At 35.7% G+C, this 21,557-nt stretch overlaps 1 protein-coding gene across 1 annotated transcript; it reads right to left on the bottom strand.

Moving 5' to 3' along the window:
• Positions 1-3,369: 3,369 nt before the first annotated feature.
• LOC112568844 (deleted in malignant brain tumors 1 protein-like) lies at positions 3,370-21,451 on the bottom strand. Its single transcript, XM_025246354.1, has 11 exons — positions 21,369-21,451; positions 18,341-18,488; positions 16,706-16,872; positions 12,016-12,163; positions 10,096-10,268; positions 8,136-8,283; positions 7,047-7,216; positions 5,729-5,870; positions 5,166-5,326; positions 4,166-4,429; positions 3,370-3,689 (listed from the first exon to the last, which is right to left on the bottom strand). Exons 1-11 carry the CDS (start codon positions 21,421-21,423, stop codon positions 3,382-3,384), a joined length of 1,884 nt encoding a protein of 627 aa, XP_025102139.1. The 5' UTR covers positions 21,424-21,451; the 3' UTR covers positions 3,370-3,381.
• Between the last annotated feature and the right edge of the window lie 106 nt (positions 21,452-21,557).

Genomic DNA, 21,557 nt, shown 5'->3' with positions numbered 1-21,557 from the left:
ATTATAAAATTTTGTTTTACCACATAAGTCAATTATAACTAATTATACTACTTCAGGATTTTGGAATGCGGTAACATTATGTCTTACTAAGCTAGACAAACGGTGTAGGGCCTCGGGAGAAAGTTGAGGAGCTCCACCATGCCGCTACCCTACAGGCTTTAGCTAATTGCTTTACTCTTGTCTGACAGGTACCTTTGCTTCCATCCCCTAAACCGAATCCCTTCTGTCCTCTACTTGACAGAGTAAGTTCGGCCTAAAACAAATCTGAAAGTCTCAAAACACATTCCAAAATCTTAGTATAGGAGTTCTAGCATTCGTGACTAATGACTGTTAATGTCCCCTTTACTCGCAACAGCAGAAGACCGTTTGACGAGGCTTCACTTCAAAGGACGAGCCATGAGCCCAACGACAGGAAGTGAGTCTCGCTCCAGTCACGTGACCTGTTTAGGTAAACAACAGAAGAAGCACAACACTGAGTTGAACTCCTCTCACAAAGAGGTGAGGCTGATGTTTTAGCAACCAACCTTTAATTAGTTGTAGCCTACAAGACAGGGGACGAAGAAAATTATGACATTAGGAGTAATAGTAAAATATTTTAATACATTCCGTTTCTGTTTGCATGTTCGTCTGTTTCGGGCATTGACGATATAACTTGGTTTGATTTTTTTTCCTCGTTTAATAAAAAGACGTTATAGAACCTTGTTGCAACTAATAAATGTTAACGATAATAGGATGAGCAGAAGAAATTTATCGTTATAAATGCAGTACAGCTTCGGTGAAAATTATATAAGAAATAATAAGAAAAAGAAGTCATACTGCACAGTAAAGAATAAAAAAATTAAGCAAAAATGTTAATGTACAGATCTACTGGCATTAAGGAACTGTGAAAGTTTTTCAGCGAATTGACATTATAAAACGAATTTTACGCAGAAATTACAAAGACAGTTTACAGTTTATTTCATTATTTGAACAAGCAGTCTTATTAGTCGTTAAAAGACTTCGATTATAATTTTTTTATTTTGTGTTACTTTTAGAAATGTGTTAAATAGTTTTCTCTATACCTACTTGTTTTCCTGCTGAAAGCGAAGACTTCAGTATCACGTGTAAACATGTTGTCAGGAAGTGCAGACTGTCATGGATGAATACAAGTCCTCAACCAGTCTCTGCAAAAAACTGCATGTGATATTAGGTTTACTAATAAAGCTCCGATTCTTCTATTTTACGAATAAAGAAAGAACATTTGACATTCACGTCTTGCCCCTTAGACAAACTCTTTAGAAATATTCATTCATCAACATGATGTCCATAGTGACAAAGTCGTTTGGTGAAGTCATTCCATTAGACAATTACACTAAGATAGACAAAACAAGAGTGTTTAAATACGACCCCCAATGTAAATAACAAGCCAAGGAAGGATGTTCATAACTGTTTTTTTTTTAGTAGAGGATGGAAAAAAATTGACAAGAGATATACTCGTGAGATAAAGTAATGGCAGTGTAGCAAATGTGTTAAAAGATTCAGGCAGTCTGTTAACATGTAATAACTACTGTCCTTTCGATTTTGTGTTCCTAACAAAGTTGTAAAATATCAGCAGATTTCCATCAGCTTTTAACTTTTATCGTCTGTCAACACGTTAAGACCTTCTGCCGTCCAAATTATAAGGGAAAGATTTAGAGAACATGGGTGTGTAAGCAATATAAGTGTTGTCAGCTTATGTAATAAATTTCACATAAAATAATAATAATAATTAAAGAGACAATATTACTTAAAAGATTATATTATTGTTGTTATTATTAGTGGTAGTTTCTTAGTTATTGAAAGTCACACATTTTTGTCGTTTAATTCATTTCCAGTAGATATTTCGCATCGAGAGATTTTCGAGATATTAATCTTGTAACAGGCACGTGCAAGAATTGCTCAATCTGCAACAAAAAAGATTTTTTAAAAACGATTAATAATGAGGTAAATAGTTAATAAAGTAAGATTTGCATGGAACTTTGAATTGCTAGAATTTAAATCAGATGAAAAAAGAACACATAAATTAAATAGCAACTCACGCTTTGTCTTGCTACCTTGCTGTAGTCAGAAATAGTGCTCACGGCTACAATAGAATATTGCCAAAACAAATTGTTATGTAGAGGTTGACACAACTTACCACTAGGGGACTCACTGATTGGAATTTAGACGAATTTGTGTCTCTAAATGCGAGAAATAGAGCTGATTGGTATCACCATTTTTATTCCTTTTCATACAATAATATAGAAGAGAAAAATATTATTTTTATTCTTATTCTAAATAAATTGTGTGCTAAGTTTAATCTATTAAGATAAAATAACCATTAAATACAAAATAGATTCTTGACTATCTATTTAAGCTTATTGGATTTCTGTTTAAGACTGCATCGTTAGCTTAAAAATCATTGTTGTGAACTCCAGGTAGCTATGTGTATTCTTTTATAAATACAAAAATATAACAGATTCTTTTGCATGCTAGGAGTGAATTATAATTTGTCAGATTTTTTAGAAGTTACTGATCCGAATATTTGTCTCCATGCTCTTTATTAAATGGATATAAAGACAAAGAGTTGTTGCCTAGAAACGGCTTGACCCAAAACGTTGGAATGACGCCAGTGACCTTTGACCGGCTCCCAAGTCAGTAGGAAAACGCTGCATCTTCAAAGAGCAAAAAGTTTGACAAGAGAGTGAGAAAATGACAATATAAGAAGTATACGGATTCAAATAGGCTTTTCAAGTACAAAACCTTAATCCGAAACACCTGCAAAAATAAATGAAAAGAAATTTGTTAAATTAAAAAGATTAAAATATTGATCTGTTCTTCTCTCCTTCGCTCTCTCTCTCTCTCACACACACAAATAAACACTTTATAAAATATTTTTGTAGTACGACAGAACTCTGCCTTCTATTGCAGTAAATGTATGGCATTATAAATATTTATTATTGACTACCATACACATTCAAATCGACAAAGAGGTCAACATATCATGTAAAACAACACTCGATTGTATGGCGGTCAGAAAAGATCTTGGACAAAACTATCAGCTTTACAAATGTCTTGCAAACTGTGATTAAAATCGCTTACCTGTTACTCGACATCTGTTGGTGTGTCGCAGCAGGTGTACAATAACATCGGTTACGTGAGAAATAATAAAAAGCAGCAACTCGTATTGCTGGTAGTAGCACGCAAATCACGTGACACGTGTTGTGTCAATGTGTAATGTGTAGTGTTGCATCATCATGTCTTTTAATATTGCAATGTCTGTGGATTTTGTTTGTAAAATTTGCTTGTCAAGTTATTGTACAACTGAGAACAATATAACTTAATGCTTGCATTAAATATTACAATAAACAACAAAAGTAAATGTCAACCTTCAACTCTGAGGTTGAGCTCGTAAGATGAAGTCAACGGAAGTCTGTCGTCATCATCAACGGTTTCAGTGACGACGGTACAGGTGTACACACCGCTGTGTGTCACGTGGTCTGCCGCTAGGATCCGTAACTCTCCAGTCGTGCTGTTCACTCTTCCTGACCACGTGATGGACGCGGGGGGAGGGTTGCTGTCAGCTTTACACCACAGGGTCACGTTGTGTCCAGGGTTTAACTCAGAAAGACTTGACAAGGGCTGTTTTTCCCCGGTGTTGTTAGTCCATGTTATTGTAATCAACGGCTTATCTGTAAATTTAAAAAAGTTTAAAGTCGTTGCTCCCGCCTTACTCTGTAACATGGATTGTGAAATAGTGAGGTCTAAAATTACCTCAACGAATTGAAATAAGAGGAGTTTTGCTATCCTTCATTTAACGGTTTTCTTATGTATTATAAAAAAGAACAAGTTTAATTTTTAACATATTTTTTTTACAGTTTGTTAAGAAAAAAGACTATTTTGTTCCCTTGTTTTGTGAAGTTAAGTGAAGATAAAACATCTAAAATTTATCTTAATTATCTTTTGAAAGTAATGCTGTTTTATTGAAGTATTTTTTTAAGATTATTGACACCAGATTTAAATTTTTTAGTTGCTCAAAATACTTTCAATTGCTTACAAGATGTGATTTTTTTAAGTTAATGAGAAGTGGAGAATGCTATAGTAATAATTGCGAACGTGGTCACACACACACACAAAACCTATAAGCAGTTATAAAACGTGTACTTACAGTAAACCTCTAGCATATGAAAAATACTAGACATGGTACGTCTAGGGCTAGAACCCTGTACACGACAGCTCACTCGACGTCCATTGTGCTCTTTAGTCAGATTGTCAAAGATCAGAAACTCGCGATTAGGACGACCGTCAGCTGTGTCTTCCCATGTGTACTCAGGTTCCCGTTCATACTTTCGTAGAGCCACGCACCATAAAGCTTTGTTTGCTCCTTCTATAAACGGGTACCGTTCGTCCCGAGAAACTATTAAAAGTGGAGCTGCAAAAAACGACAATGGAACCCACAAGCAAGTTACAAACAAGAACAAAGCAATGTTTTTTAGATAAATATTATCAACATTTTACTAAGCGAATGAATGTATTAAACAAAAGATTGTTCATGAAAAACGGAAAATACTTTTATTCAAAAGTATTTCATAGGATAGAAGACAACAGAATTATTTTTGTAACATGGTTAGTTAGGCGCGAGGCTTTAACGATAAATAATGATTTATTTCATGAATAGTGTTGATTAAGAAGAAGCAAACACAAACTGCATTCTAGCTTTAAAAGCTCTTTGCACTCACAATTAATTATACATGTATTTAGACAAGTATGAAACCAGACATCACATACACCACCGTAGCTTTCACACTGACACACGCACGTGAAAATAGAGGACTTAAAGGGCATGACATATAGACAGAGTAGAACAATTTTTCTTTGTTATATTTTCTTTGTTTTATATGAATCAAACTTGTTACACAATAAGTTTTGCAGTCTCTGCTCGCATCGATTCCAAGTCAACAATACTATACACACAGCTGAAGAAAGCTGTAACTGGTGTTAAAATAAGTAGTTTTTAAAAGTGTGTTTTATGTTTAAACTAAGCACTAATCAATGTTTAGGATAGAAGGTCTCATAAACGTATGAAACAACAAAATTATTAAAGGTCATCACAATGTTCTTTACTGTATAGCACAAAACACAATTCAGACAATCTCACAAAATCTTACATTTGCTGCAATAGACGCCAACATCATTGGAATAACAGTCCTTTGCAGTGTTATTTCGCCCACATTCATTCAGGCTGCTCTCTGTTCCCTCACAAACAAAAGTAGCTTGAAGTAAAGGGCTCTTGTCTGGTCCGAACAACAAACCGTCTATCAGTGCAGCACTATCTTTGTTTGAAAAAAAAAGTCAAACAGAGTCCGTACAGTAGTTCAAGTGATCTTCTCTAAAGTTTAAATGAATCCATTATTAAATTATCTGCTTGACACAAAATGTTTCTATGTGAATGTATATGTGTATGCTATTAAAATAAATAGGTCTATAGTTAAGTATTGAAGATCTTTTACAGTTCACATCGACATTACACAAGTTTATGTATTTTTATAGTATTTTCGTCCATAATACTATGAAGTAACTGTTATCTGGTTACATACTTATCTTTCTGCAGTCCTGTAGCATCCTCCCTTCGCTGTAAAGTTTTTAAAAACTAAATTAGCGGAGTAATCTTTGTGTCTAAAGTTTCTTCCTGTTGTTTTATTTGCGACAAAAGAAAGATAAAGTATCTCACGTTTCTAATTTGAGTTGTCTGCAGATGACTAGGGCAGTTTTCTCGTTGTTTACACACACTGTACTAAATTGTTTACTTCCAATCTTCACTTCTACACGCCCCACGTTACTGTTTGTACGGCGAGGTCCTGTCAGTCGCAGACCTGTAACAATGAGGTGAAAGGTCATCACGTGCATGTCGTCTGGTGTGTAGTTGTTTGCTGATCACAAACTCTAACAAGAGTTTAAATAGTTTTAGGTCGTTCTTCTCATCGCTTCTATTAAACGTTACATTTCACTATTAAGGACATGATCTTGTCAGAAAAGTGTAAAACATAATTTAATTCAGTTTCAGGAAATGCTTTACTCTTACGTTTACATTACTTCTCTTAGGATGTAATTAGTTTAAGTTGTAGTATATTAAAAGTTTTATTTTTCTCTTAAATTAAAGAATATTATTGTTTATCCATGTACAAACAGTGGATTTCTATAATAAGTTATTTGCAATTATCGTGCAGATAAATTTCTGTGGCAGATTGTAACAAAAAGTTGTGTTATGAGAATGTAATTCTGTTCTTTAAAACCGATATTTAAAGGAATTTTTTCTAGTAAGGGTTAATTTATTTTCCTAAATGATGACATCTATATTCACTTTTTATATATGCAGCTGAAGCTTTGGAAGACCTGCTTGACGTAGAAAAAAATCAAAAGGATATTTTACATTTGCTTGATTCCTGGGCAATCTTTTGAAAAGAGAGTTTTCGTAAGTACTTAAGAACGAGTAGAAAAATCACCCTTAAATTAATGGGTTTAAACCTTTTGTGACAAACACTGTATAAATATAAAGGCCTGTTCATTATTGCCAATACTAGAGTTTTAACCATCTCTATTAGCTTTTTATTCATAGTTTAGCCACTTAAGGTCAACGAGAAACACAAAGTGCTCCTTACAAATTGCAAGTAGCTCATACTCCATCAACCCGATCATCTATTTACTATCGTGTAAACAGCGAGACCCTTCAAGAATCTTCAGCAAACAATTTTCAACTCATTAACTCTGCTTCAAAGTGAAAAATAACCCACTCTGCCCTCCGAAAGCTTCCCCTCTTTTCCTCCCTTTCCCATAACATTTGTGTACAAATGCTAGATTATTTTTTTGTTTAAAAGTGTGTTATATTATCTCGGTATTCGCATGTTTAGCACTTAGTTGTCCGCATTACCTACAATGTAAATCTTATGTGTTTTAGCCTTTTTTACCGTAAATATATGCATAATGTTAGAGAAAAGATACCACCATGAAGACATTAAAACTCTCAGAAATGAAATGTTTTGTTTACTTACTCAAGCTTTTGAACTCAGAAATTATACCGACATCCAGGCAGCTGCTTTTGTTAAGTTGTCCTAGATTGCATTGCTGAAGATTTGTTTCCATTCCTTGACACTCCATATACCCAAATTGAAATCGTGAGCCCTCTTTTAATAGAAGATACTTCACAGGTGCTTGCCCAGTGCTATTAACAGATAGATAATACACAGACATGTATTTACAACCTTACCACATGCAGGTTGAAGGGTTAAGATGCACTACGGTCCTAGCGGTGCGAGGTGTTATAATCTCTACCAATCGAGGTGCCATCATTTGTTTATACCCCTTCTTAACCACTAAGAAATCAACCTCTCCATAGTAAAAAACAAAAAATACAGTGGTACATGAACACTTGACTACAATCCGTCTTGGAATGTAATGTCAAGTTAAAAATATAACACAGCCACAACGGTACAATCATTTTCAAATAAATAAATATCAAATTAGATGTATTACCAGTTTTACTTTCTTTTCTGTATCAGCTGTTTTAATGGTCTTTTCGTGCTTGATTATTGTCGGTTACATTTAGTCAGCCATGTCATTCTGAAAGGCTAATTTAGACACATGCATACCACTCTTACACACTTAGATTGACATTTGATCCCTCTTCTAAGGGCAACAACCCTTTAATGAATAAACAACTATTCAATGACTCATACATATTTATATATTTTTTAATTCATGTGATATTAATGCTCACCTCTTTCATGTAGTGTTAGCACAAAAAAGTTCTTCTAAGTGATAACAAAAAGAACAACAACAAGATGCATCACGTTATTTTTAAACCTGTTCCTATAAGACAATCATGTCACAAAGTTAGAAGTAGCATAATAAGCACACTGTATATTATAACTAAAAAATTAAAATCCATACATAAAAGCAATCGAAAGTTAAAAGAGGAAGACACATAAAATAAAGCATTACTGTTATGTTTTTTACAATATAATAATGATGGGAGACAAAAGTGCTTTTTACCAGTTTTCTAAATAAAAGAATCATACAGTGCATGCATGCTTGACATCTTGCTGTTGGATCGTGCGGTGGTAAAACAATGGTTAACTGACCTGTTGAGTCCCAGCATCCTTACAGCGACTTCTACTTCGCTCTGTTCAAATCCATTCTGACACACTGTCGTCCATTCTCCGTTGACCGATATTTCCAGACGTCCTGCCTTGGACGTCCCGTCGTATAACCGGGCTGTCATAGGTGTTGCTGTCATAATACAGATGTGGTTATTTTGTTAAATCCTATCTTCTTCGGCTGTCTTTTGCTATTAAATGCATTAAATACGCACATGTTATTTCCCTCTCAGCATTGTTTAATCTTAGTGTGATAGAGGGAGCTAGATAATTTTTCATCCCTTAAATGTCCCTTAAATTTAACTTACATACCTTAAATCTTCTTTCTTCTTCTTTGTTGCTTAATGATAGAGTGATCAAAGAATGGTCAGTTCGACATCCTGGGGTACTATCCACATCCGCAATCAATCTTTTGGTTGTCAATAGAATTTTTAGTTATCTTAGTTTGGCCCATAGATATTATAAAAAGAACATAAATTGTATATTTATATTCAATATTCAAGACCAACGTCACTAAGAAGCAAGTGTGACGGCGGAAAGGGGTACAACGGGCAGCGGCACCGCAGTCACAAAGAGACATAACTCTAAGAAGAGAGAGAAATGTGTGGCAATAAAAACTGAACTATCATCCGGGGGAAGGGATCCCCGTGGATCGACGAGATTTATCTGTCTAGATGATATCACCTGTTTTGTTGCTTCGCCATGCACTGACATTGAGCAGCAGGCAGACCACAACCCTGAACTAATAGAAGGATACCGCAGAAATGCGTAGACGGACAACCAGATGATAAAACTCAGACAGACGGCGAGAAAGAAAGAACAAAGGAATTATCTACGGAGACAGAAGAAGACCATACAAAAACAGGATAGATCCCAAGTCAGGAGAGTCGGCCAGGCACTTTTCTAGCTGAGAAGCACCATAGAGCTCCAGTATCACCTGGTGAAGGCGAAGGCAAGTCAATGAGAGAGATGGGCTCACCACGCCGCCAACATTGTGGTCCACAGTGAAAAGCAGTGAAATTAAAGGCGCAAATGGCAGCACTCACTGAGGGGGTCATGATGTGGATCTGATTCCTAAAGCTGTATGGCCCACGAATACATCACATCAAAGAACCTGGCGATTCGAGCGCTACACCTGAAAACCAGTGCCAAGGTGTCGAACGAGGCTAAACCTAGAAACCATCCCCGTAAATTAGAGTCCAGCACGGAGGGTGGTGTGTGGGGGAGGTTAGTCTCTAGATTGAAGACAAATTGTGTATACAGTACATTTTAATCGTCTATTAGTATGCCCTGCATGTAGGTGAAGGTGTAAATGAATTGATTAATGTTATGTGTGTCGTTTAAACTTATCACTAATTAAAATGTTTCTTCGAAAATTTGCTGAGTGATTAAAAGTGAATGTAAATGTGTGTTTGATCAGGGTGACATGTACTTTTATTACCTCTTGCTGCTTTAAACGTAGAAAAAAAAACTACATTTCTGTCATCAACAGTAAAAGACACTACAGAATTATGTATTGTATATTTTTGACGATATGCTCATTGACAAAAGATTGTAAAGGTAAGATAACAACCTCGTGTGTTATATTTAATTTCTCCTCTGTCGATGAAACTTAAAGAAAAACGTGACGTCAATGTGTTTGGCTTACATGTCATTGACTGTTTTCTGTTTTTTTTATATAAAATAATAATGATGATAATAATGATGATGATGATGATGATGATGATGATGATGATGATGATGATGATGATGATGATGATGATGATAATAATAATAATAATGGGTATTACACACTTTAGAACGTACTTGATTTGTAAACTATTTTGTAGAAATAGTAATTTGAAAGTAATAACTCGATTATTGACAACTAGGTAATTAAATAGTTAACAAAATAAATAAAGTACTGGAGTAGCTGTAAATGTTTAATTATTACTGGTCTACGTACTGATGTTGCACATGACGCCGACATCCTGCCAGTGTGTACAGTAGTCTATGTAGAGCACCGAGTGTTGACACTGCGCCAGGCTGGTTTCGTTCCCCACACACTGCAGGTCATCAAACAGACTAGGACCAGAGCCTGCTCCGTACTTGGCTGACCCCACGGCTGCTGCTGTTGTGCTGCCCAACATAAGAAAAAAAGCTAGAAAATATAGACATTGAAAACATACAGACTTTTAGAACTTAATGAATACATGTGTAAATACATATGCACACACACACACACATTCACGCCGGCATATTTAAACACTTTGCGGAGGAGCTAAGCCTGATGGGCATCCGGAGTGTTAATATTAAGAAAGTAAAGTATTTAAAACATACTAGTCAGCCTGAAAAGTAGTGCATGGAATAATAAAAAAATATAGGCTTAAAAGTGTATAATGCTAGCTTTCAGATCACAGGATGATCATTGAAAATTACACATGTGATTAAACTATGCGAACAAATAATCTCCATCTGTCTTCTATCAGTCTGTGGATAACTTGTGGGAAACCAAAGTTTTAAGATTTGAAGGGAAGTATAGTTGCAAAGTTTAAACTCAAAGGAACTAACAAAATGGAACTAGCAGGAGTGGAGCCTACAGCTTAATTTGATTTAACATGAACTACTCTAAGAACCTGTTAAAAAGTTTACTACACGACGGTAGAATATATCCTGCCCTTGACACTGCAAAGGACCTTGCTTCAGTGATGTGACAGTGGTGGAGGAATCAAAGAAACAGCTACCCCTCTCTCAAATGTTTCGCGTTGTTTTGTCGTTCACTTTCAGCATAGAGCTTACCCTTAACCCCACTCCCTAATCCTAGCATCTTCCTACAACACTGTGAAATGTAGATAAGTGTGTGTGTGTGTGTTTTACTTGCACGGTTAGTACTCAACTAATTGCACACTCGTATTCTCTTTGACTAATATTTTTTCAAGTCCCTTCTTGTAACAATTAAATAACTGCTACAGATTTCTGTTTTAAGTTGATTGCATGTGAGGCCCTTATAAAGGTGAAGAATGACCAATCTTAAAATGGACAACTCATAATTCCGAGCTATTACAAAGTATCTGCAAAAGAAAAACAAAAACCCATTGAAATCGACTAGGACAAGGTCCAGACACTTGCTGTGGACCTCTTATCCTATTCAACTGTGTCCGCATTTTCTATGTGAACTGAGGGGCAAGTTTCCGAGAGATCTCAGGAAGGATGAAAGTTGTTTGCGCTGAGCGAGAGTAGGACAGAACTTAGTAATGGTGTAATGCCATGCCGGGACAAGATATAATACAAATTCAGTTGAAAAAAGAATTTTAAAGTATTTCTATTCGAAATTGTTTTTTTCCTAGCAAGTCAAATTTATTATCGAAAATAAATACACGTTTTCGGATAGTAAAGAATTTTGCGAGTTCGAATGCTTTGAATGAAATGAAGACAATGTTGCAGGAAAAACGAGTGGAGACGATTGAACCTTTACCGAAAGTTGGAGGCGGATCCAGGGGATATAAGTTCTTGGAGGGACGCTGCGCTGTTGGGTTCGCTACATTGTCTCCCAGGAGCTGGAACCAATGGCCAGCGCCCACAACACCCACGTGACGCTTCAGCGCGTGAAGGCTTTTGGCGCCAAAACTGCGGACAGGGTTGGGAGGGACAATGAACAGTGAACCCCATTGGTACAACAAGCAGCAGACGGCGCGTGACGAAACATGAGCCTGACGTCAGGCGTTGCTACAGTCAGCAAAAAAGGCCTTGACCTTTCCCCGCGAAATAGATGAAATATGACGTCACATGTCATCTGCTTTCAGCCTTGCTATTACCGGTGTCACCAGCACTGAGAGAAACACAGGCACAGAAACATGGCTGACACGAAGCAAGTATCATTCCATACCTGTTAAATCCCAGCATCCTGCAGGCTACCAAGGCCTCTCTCTGTCCAAATCGCTTGCCACACACTGTGTTCCAAGTTCCATCGTACAATATCTCTAGACGTCCTGCGTCTGCTGTGCCACCAACTATACGAGCTGACATCTGCTGAGCTGAAATTGAAATAGCCCTAAGCTCTTTATTATTATATAGACAAGATTTGAGTGTAAATGAGTTTCTTTTCACGCAATTGCAAATCCGTTTAGTCGCTGCGTTTTTTTCCGGTATTCCCGAGAACTGGTAATAGTAAACTAGATTAGCAAGTAGCTGACTAATTAGTACTAGTATAGCTCTAATCTCTAGCTTACTGTTTAGTACTATTATAGTTTAGAAGTCAGTTTTAATCCCCTGCTGCTGTGACATTATCATTAAAAAAATGTCAAAAAATAGGTGTAGCTATGTTTACTCCTAAAACATTATTTTAAGCTGAAAGAACTAATTTAATTTAAAACAAAATAATTAAAACTAGATCTGTTACACCACATGGGATCGCTTCACAAAATTTTTTTTCCAGTCCTTTATTTCGAATAGCATTATTACCATCAATTTTAAATAAGCCTAAATTAATACAGTTAATAATCGAATTTATATATGATTGACGTCATCACCTGGAAGTCACTTTCAGTTTCGTGATATTCGAACTTTATAAGACCCAGCCATTATTCATATCGGAATGCGTCCTAAGCCACATATGGTAAGTTATCTACGTTTTGTTTACTTTCAAAGGCTCCTTGTGCTAGTTCTGTTAGTTAATGCAAAACTGCATCCGTTATATTGACAACTGTTAATCATTCCCTCAACAAAGCTTTTAAACCAGGGGCGCTCATTAAGCTAATACTCATGTTTATGTTTTTTAAACATTTATTATCTCTCACAGATACATAACACAAAAACGCATAACAGTATACCTAAACATAACAAAAAGCAATATTTTACAATATATCAACATAAAAACAAACATATGCACATAGATTAACAGTCATTTTAAGAATACATACATATTTCAATAAAGTCATCAATGTAAAATTTTAGACAGCAGAAACAAAGTATTTGCTGTTTTTACATCTTACACCAGGGAGGCCCAACCTACGGCCCGCGGGCCATATCCGGCCCGCGAAACTTCTGCCCACATTGCAGGAAATCGGCATATTAGTAATAAAAAAAAACATAAAAAAACGAAAAAAGGGAAGAAGAAGTATTTATCCCCACGTAGGGGCGTTTCCCAATCTTTTTTTCGATAGACGAACATTTCGATTCAGTGCTCCGACTTGGTGTCTCTACGATGAGGCCGGACATTCAGAAGTTGGTTTCGGGAAAAAAACTTCAAATATCCCACTAATTAATACATAATTAATGGTAAGTACAACTTGTTTCTAATTTTAAAAAATGGTATCTGCTCTATTTTTGTTCTTTTTTGTATTTTTGCGGTGAAGTAGCCCGCGACACGGCTGTCCGAAATGGATGTGGCCCGCAGGCCGAAAAAGGTTGGGCATCACTGTCTTACACAAATCAAGCAATTAACATAGAAAGCACTTTGGATCCCATGTGTGATAGGCTGACAGCACAACGATATTAATGTATATCATATCAAGACATATCTACTTTTAGGTTATTTTAAAATTATATATATATAGAGAGAGTCCGTATTTAGTCTAGTTAACAAGTTTTTTATATGGTAGCCAGTGTTTAGCAAAATTATCTTCTTTTATTTGGAAACATGCATTAAATTTTCCAATTATATATCTGTATTATATATTCCCTTGTGCAATAATAATATTACTTTTGTCCTTAGAGTTCTATGTAGCACTCTGATTTGAAGCCCTCTAAATTTAATATCTTTTTATGTTAACATTGTTTTAAATATAATATTCCAATTTACATTTCTGTTTATCCTTTCATCCAATTTTCAACAACTATTTGGCATATATGTGTTAGATATCATTTTATCATAATAAAGTCTTGCTCCTCTCTGTATTTAGCGAATTATTCATAGAGTTTTGTTTGAGTCATCTGTAGAAAAAGATAAATCTGTTTCATTTATTATTCATTTATTATTCTTAAGTTTATATATGTTTTAAGTGCCTTTATACAACTATTAAAAGAGACAAAGTTAATGTTACCATCATATATTTATTTGTAACAGCTTGATATGATAGAAATTTTCTCTTTCATCTATGAAGTGTTTAAGTCAGTATATATATCTTTCTCCACCCATCTACATAAAATTTGCTTATTCCCCATCGTAATTCTCTCATTGCAGAAGATAGATTCTGACAACATTTTTCCATGTTTTTTGCGTACTATATTCTCTCCAAATATACTGCACGATTTTACTACGTCCGTCCAGAAGCTGTGTGCATTTATAAAGTGGCAACTTGCAGGACCCTTTTTTTAAAATTATCTATTATTTTATAAGTAAATAAAAGAATTGTTGTAGCTGTGGTTGGTTTCTTTTTTTAAGCAGCCACGATAATTTTAAAGCATTCATAGGTATGAATATGCCTCCAGCATAAATATTATAATAGATATGTTTCTATTAATTTTATCATTTTTTTCCATTCCAAAAAACCTATAGATAAAGTTCTGCATGACATTTATGTAATATTCGGGAGGGTTAGGTAGCAGTAACTACAGGCTTTGGCAAAATTAAGGACTTCAGCTTTGCTACTCTCCCTTATGGAGTTAACTGTCTCTTCTCTATATTTTGTACAACATTCTAAATTTAGCAAGCTTGACATCATAGTTTAATTGTATACAGTGTTTTTGATTATTTGTAAACCAAAGACCTTTTTCTGGACTCCACTGCATCTGTAAATGTGATAAGAACTTAATCGGTTCATTTCTTTAGCTACAAACAATACTGCACTTGCTTTGTCTGTGTCTAGTACTAAGCCGGATATATTTCCAAATATATTTAACGTGCTCATAGCTTCTTCAACAAAAAGTCTGTCATCTTCCAAGGTTAAAACTGTATCATGTACATGCTGTTCTATTTATTTTCAGAGATATGAATTTTGACACCTTTTATATATTTGTTTTTCTTGATCATAATAGCTGGAATTTGTAGGCACAAAATGAATAAATAAGGTGAAATTGTGTCCCCCGCCTGCAAGTGACACACTTGATTTACTATTTGTATAAAAGGAGGGGATCAATTTACAGAAAAGGGGGCTAAATCCAAAGGGATATAGAACATTAAGCATAAAAATTCAACTTATAGGTAGGCATGTGGACGATGCTACGTTGTTCATTCTGAACACACTATAGAAACATTTGGATAAGCCCAAGACCGATGCCAGACTACTCTTCGCTGATTTTAGTTCTGCATTCAATACAGTGCAAGCAGTCCTTCTGGCTTTGATACTGATTCTGATTTTGATCTTCCACATCAACGGGTTCTGTGGATAGTGGACTTTTCGACTGGAAGACAACAGACGGTGTATGTTAACAGTAACTATTCTGATATTGTTGTTATAAACACTTGGTCCCTATAAGGCTGTTGTCTATCACCTCTGTTGTTTATAATGTACACTAACAGCTGCAGAAGTACAGAGGAGATTAGCTCCCTCATTGATTTCTCTGATGACACTTCATTGTCAACTCTTTTGCAGGAACAAAACAAAGATCATGGTAATCCCTTAACCAATTTTGCACACTGGTGCGATGAGGTTTTTCTGGAGTTAAATGTAGACAAATCAAAAGAAGTAAATCTTGACTTTAAGAGAACCAAAGAGGATTTTGCTGCTCCCAGTGTGATACACAGTAAACCTGTTAAAATTGTTAACTCTTTCAGATATCTGGGAACTTTTTTGATTGACAGCTCAAATAGAATTTAAACACCGAACACATTGTTAAACGTACCAACAAAGAATATACCTTCTTCGGAAGCTCAATAGTTTTTCAGTTAGTCAAGCAGTCTTAGGCCCTTTCTACAGGTCGTTAATTGAGTCTTTTATCCTTTTCATTTGTATGCTGTTTTCGAAATATATCTATGATAGGAATATCTCAGATAAACGCTCTTACATGCTTATTTGCAAAAGTAACAGACACTTAAAATCGTTTGTGCCTTTTGCGGACCAGCTGCTCAAATTCAGATGAAGTGTCAGTGGTGTGTGTGTGATGTTGTAAAGATTAGTATTAACGCAAATGTTGTTTGTTTTATAGTATAGATATTTAAAATTGGCTTTCTTTTCACGTGCTAATACTCCTTGCAGTGAAATTTTTTCTGGTTACTTTTACTTTTATTTTTAACTTACTGTAACTAGAGCACCTTCCCATGTTGAAATTGCCCACTGGGACCAATAAAGTTAATCACTGTCATTGTCATGTTGGACAACAACTGCAGTCGGCTTTGTTTGGCTTATCTGTTATTGACTGTTTTCTGTCTTTTTTTAAATAACAATAACAACAACAACAATGATGATGATGATGATGGTGATGATGATGATGATGATGATGATGATGATGATGATGATGATGATGATGATGATGTGTATCACACACTTTAGAACGTAGTTGATTTTTTATACTAATTTGCGCAAACAGTAATTTGATAGAAATGAAGCGATATTGAACAACCCAGTTTTTAAAATTTTAAGTGAAAAGATAAAATACTTGAGTAACTGTACACTTTTTATTATATCTGGTCTACATACTGATGTTGCACATGACGCCGACATCGTAGAAACAGTTGTCTCTGTAGAGCCCCGTGTATTTACACAGCGCCAGGCTGGTTTCGTTCCCCACACACTGCAGGTCATCGAACAGAATAGGACCAGAGCCTGCTCCGTACTTGGCTGACCACACGGCTACTGCTGTTGTGCTGTCCGACATCAGAAACGAAAACAAGAAAATATAGACATTCAAAGCATACAGACTTTTGAAACTTAATAAAGATTAACCTGTGTAAATATATAGAGGAACAGACACAAACATTGACACGCCCGTACATGAAAACAGAAAATTTGCGGTGGAGCCGAGCGTGATGGGAATGCGGAATATGTTCATTAAAAGAAAGTAAACACACAAGTCATAAAGTGACAGACACGCCAGTAAACTATGCAAACAAATAATCCGTGTCTATGTCTTCTTTAACTCTGTGGGTACCTTGTGAGAAACCAAAGTTTACCGGTTCCAATTGAAGTATAGTTGCAAAGCTGAAACTTAAAGAAACTGACAAAATGGCACCAGCAGGTGTTTGTAAGCGGGATCGGCTAAACCTCGCTGATACGCCGATGTATGGTGGATCCGGGGTTTATGTTGCCCGTTCAGCGAATAACACGAGGAACGGCTCGTTTCCCCGCGCGTAAGGCGGGTAGTCCGGGGTAGAGCAGTGAGCTGTGGAAAGCACGCTGACCTTTGTGGAAAACTTGATTGAAAGATGTTACATTATCGTCACATGTTCGTCGTAGTGTAGCACCGAGAGTGGTGTTGATGTTAGTCTCGTGTCTTTTGTGCAAGAGGAGGTGATTGTGGATAAAAGCAACAGTGTGGTGTCCAAGCGTTTGAGTCAGCTTGGATTAAGAAAGGATCACAGCTGAAAAGAAGTATTGAATAACCTGATTGCATTTTCAATGTTATAATGGGCAGAATATTAGACGTTAAATCAATTTATGATAAAATGTTGGTGAACATAATACATGTGTGTGCTTTTTTACATTCACACATGTAATTTACTCATCCATTTCGTTTTGCTATTTTATGAAGCAAAATAAAAAAAAATTAGACTATAAAAACGGAAGTAACATATTAAAATAAAGACATATTGTTAATCGTTGAAATCGCTGATTTTTTCTCCTGGACATTAAAACACAAAAACTTGTTCAGAATGTCTAATCGGTATTAAACTGCAGAGGAATCAAAATAAATAATTACGCTTATAAAAGCAATAGCACTAAAGTTAAAACTAGAACACTAACTAATGCAGGTCGCCATATATCTAGGAAGTTTTTCTTGGTAACTGCGATTCAAGAGATAAACATTAGTGTCGTGCCATAACATGGTTAGTTTGTCAAAGAGATGATCTCTTGCTATTCTAGGAGACCTCTTTATATAAGTTTAATTCTCTTCTACCGCATGGTCTACAGTCTAGTCCCATTTTACTGCCACCGTTACTTTTCAGATAAATAAACTTAGTGCTTCTTGTGCATTTTGTTTTCTTGAAGGCAGAAAGGAACTTTAAAAACCTTGTACTTTTACTTAGTCCTTAACTAATTATAAGGGCTAAACTCTCCCTGACTAGGGAAAAATGAATTAATAGCTTTTGAAACGTAACGATTATCATTCCATACCTGTTAAATCCCAGCATCCTGCAGGCTACCAAGGCCTCTCTCTGTCCAAATCCAATGTCACACACTGTGCTCCAAGTTCCATCGTACAATATCTCTAGACGTCCTGCGTCTGCTGTGCCACCAACTACACGAGCTGACATCTGCTGAGCTGAAAGTGAACGAATTAATAATACAGTGAATTAATACAATGCACTAAGCTACTAATTATTATATAGACAAGATTTCACTGTAAATGTTTTTGTTTTAACGCCATGGAGAAGTCTTTTATTCGCTGCGTTTATTCGGGTATCCATGACAACGGGTAATTGTAGATTAGCATGTACATGACTTTTGTACGAGTATAGTTCCTACCCTCTAGCTGACTATTTAGTAGCAGTTTTAATCTTTTGCCGCTGTAACATTATCATTTTCTATTTACTAAATGTGGGCAAAAGCATGTTCCAAGAAAGCTAGTTGATCTCGAGTACAAAGTCCTTATCACATCACTAATGCCTTTTCTGACAAAAAACTCTTAGGAAATCTTTGTGAACTTATAAAGTTCTAAATTATTAAATAATACTGCAGAGTTAGTTTGTTTTATTTGAACCATAAACTAGAAGCCACATATTAAAACTACCGGTTGCTCTAATAAACGTCCCTGCTTTTTTCTTCAGTTTCGTGCAAGAAGTAAATACTTATTAAAATTTTTCTGTAGAACAAAAAATAAACACGTCATAAACTCGAGGAAGCTCTGTTAAATACATGAGACACCGACACATCCAATAATCAAAAAGTAAAAAATAAATGGAAAACTTACAAAACATAATAGAAACAATGAAATAACAAATAGAAGATTGCCATCGCGCACTGGCAAAAGATATTGACGATAAAATTACTAGCGAGCGCACTCTTCGATGTTAGAAAAGAAAGTTAAATTTTAAAGGAAACAGTTAAATCTCTTTAAAAGCAAACAGTTGAGCTGAAAGAAGAGATTAGCAGATTAACAAGTCGCTAACCTTAGACAAAAATACAAACGCTATAACGATTACTATCAGTGAACATCTTGTCCTATTTGTTCGCATTAATAACTTTGAGACAGATGTTGTACTTGATTTAATTTCATTGCTCTCCAAAGAATATTGTTGCATATTTTAAAAAGCCACCCCCTGCTAAAATCCTTTATTCAAATGTTAAAGGAGAGATATACAATTGAGAAATGGATGTTTAGAAATAAATTAAGAAACGTGTGCCGAGCTTTGGATATCGTACAAATTGTTAACTAGGTAAATACTGATTTTTCCTTCATGTCTATATTTATTAATAAATTTTGTATGATTATTTAAGGACAAAAGATCAGCATTATCCATTGCTGTGCATCAGAAAATGCAACAGATTAAGGGAAAAAGAAGACTTCTACAATTCCTTGCAGTCTCTGCTTGACCACACACCAAGAAGCGATCTGAAGATCATTATGTAAGAACTAAATGCCAAAGTGGGAAATGATAACACCAACAGGGAACTCATCGCTGCAAGACATGGCACTTGCACCATATGCGGCACAGCGTTTCCACACAAAAATATAAACAGGATAACTTTGACTTACCCTTATGTCCAGACGGAAAACCAGATTGACTATAATTATAACACTTGATTGAAAGTGGAGAAGGAGTCTCCAGGATCGTTCAGTAAGAAGAGGTGCAGATATTGTTTTAGACAACCAGCTTCTCGCGTCAGTCTTTAAGATTGAGCTGAAGTTTTTCATTGACCAAGCAGGCAGACCACACTACAAGTTTAATACTAAGTACCTCAAGAAAAAAAAAAGACCAAAAGACTTTAATAACTGTGAAGTAAAGACTAAGTATGAAGCCTTTTCAGGACTGACAGAAGAATCAGTAAAAGAACATGGTCAACATCCAAGACCATTTCCAACACAGCCTGAACATATGTTCTAGGGAAGAGGGAAAGGAAAAAAACAAGGAATAGATGACTACACAGACCTAGGGGTAGAATGAATCACGTAAGACACTGAAACAGAAGTTCAACCAGTGTCTAGACCGGCAAGAGAAGGAAACGCCAAGTAAAGAAGTCTGTCAAAAAGATCAAGAGAAGCTTCATCCATAAATTGACAGAGGAAGCAGAGACAGCAGCTATACAGGGAAAAATAAGTGACTATACGAAATGGCATGAACTCTGTTAGGCAAGAACATTAACCCAAACAAGCCGGTGAAAGACAAAGGCCGCAAACCCACAACAGTTAATGCAAAAATAATAAAAAAAATGATGGATGGAACACTTTGAAGAGATCCTGAATCATTTTCGTCCATCATCCATATCTGACATTCCACCATCAGCTAAATAACTTCATGCCAACACCAGCCCTCCCACTAAGATAAAAATCATCAAAGTTTTGAAGGCGGGCCGTAAGTAATGTGTTAAAAATAATTGTCTTGGGGACGAACATGGGTAACTGTAGTCAAAAACTAACTGCAAAGCAACTCTTTCAGAGCAAACTTTAAATGGGTTAAATAATATCAATGTCACTAACACTTTTAAAAAAATTCTTTTTGCAGCTGTCATAAAAGAGGCTGCACTACAAGCAAAGACAAAGTACATTTTTAGGCGTTGACACTTAAACTCATCACTCACTATTTTTAATACCCTTTAGGATTTCATTCACAGCAGGTAAACGTTCATTAAATTATCACGAATTCTAATAGCATAATAAATAGACAATTAAAAGAAAAGATAATAATATGCTTTAAAAAATATTTCAGAAAGTACTTGTAAACATAAACGGGAATGCATGTAGCACACTACAATGAAACATTGCAAATAGAAAACAATAAGAAATTAATATCCTCGGAAATCAGGTTAAGATAACTGGCGAAAACCAAAAACTTGTTAACGTCTAACACACATGCAACATCAAAATAGGAAATCGAAGAGCCATTGCATTTTACAGAGCAAAACATTTAACACGTGCAGATTACAGTTAAAAAGGTCTTCTTGAGAAACACTAATTCGTTATTTTATGTGCGGCACTACTTACCCACACTGGGCACCAGGAGAACAGAGATCCAGTAAACACTGACGGCCCTGTACATCGTGATGCTGGCTGTCAATATGTTAAAGCTGATCGTGTGTCTGACTGACAAGACACTGGACAAACATCGCAATGCGACAGCTTCTTCCACGTCGACGAGGAAGTAACTAACGGTGAGCTTTTTCATTGGCTAAC

Source organism: Pomacea canaliculata, linkage group LG7 (assembly GCF_003073045.1).
Source record: "Pomacea canaliculata isolate SZHN2017 linkage group LG7, ASM307304v1, whole genome shotgun sequence".
NCBI classification, from domain to species: Eukaryota; Metazoa; Mollusca; class Gastropoda; order Architaenioglossa; family Ampullariidae; genus Pomacea; species Pomacea canaliculata.
The sequence above is the reverse complement of the archived record's forward strand: the minus strand, read 5'-3'. Positions and strand labels throughout refer to the sequence as shown.

Excerpts from the sequence above, each read along its gene's own strand:
- LOC112568844 (XM_025246354.1), bottom strand. The coding sequence starts at position 21,423 with ATGTACAGGGCCGTCAGTGTTTACTGGATCTCTGTTCTCCTGGTGCCC. Across the intron at positions 5,871-7,046 it reads TTCTGAGTTCAAAAGCTTGA|GTCTGCGACTGACAGGACCT; the intron begins GTAAGTAAACAA and ends TCATTGTTACAG. Across the intron at positions 4,430-5,165 it reads TGGCGTCTATTGCAGCAAAT|CTCCACTTTTAATAGTTTCT; the intron begins GTAAGATTTTGT and ends CGTTTTTTGCAG.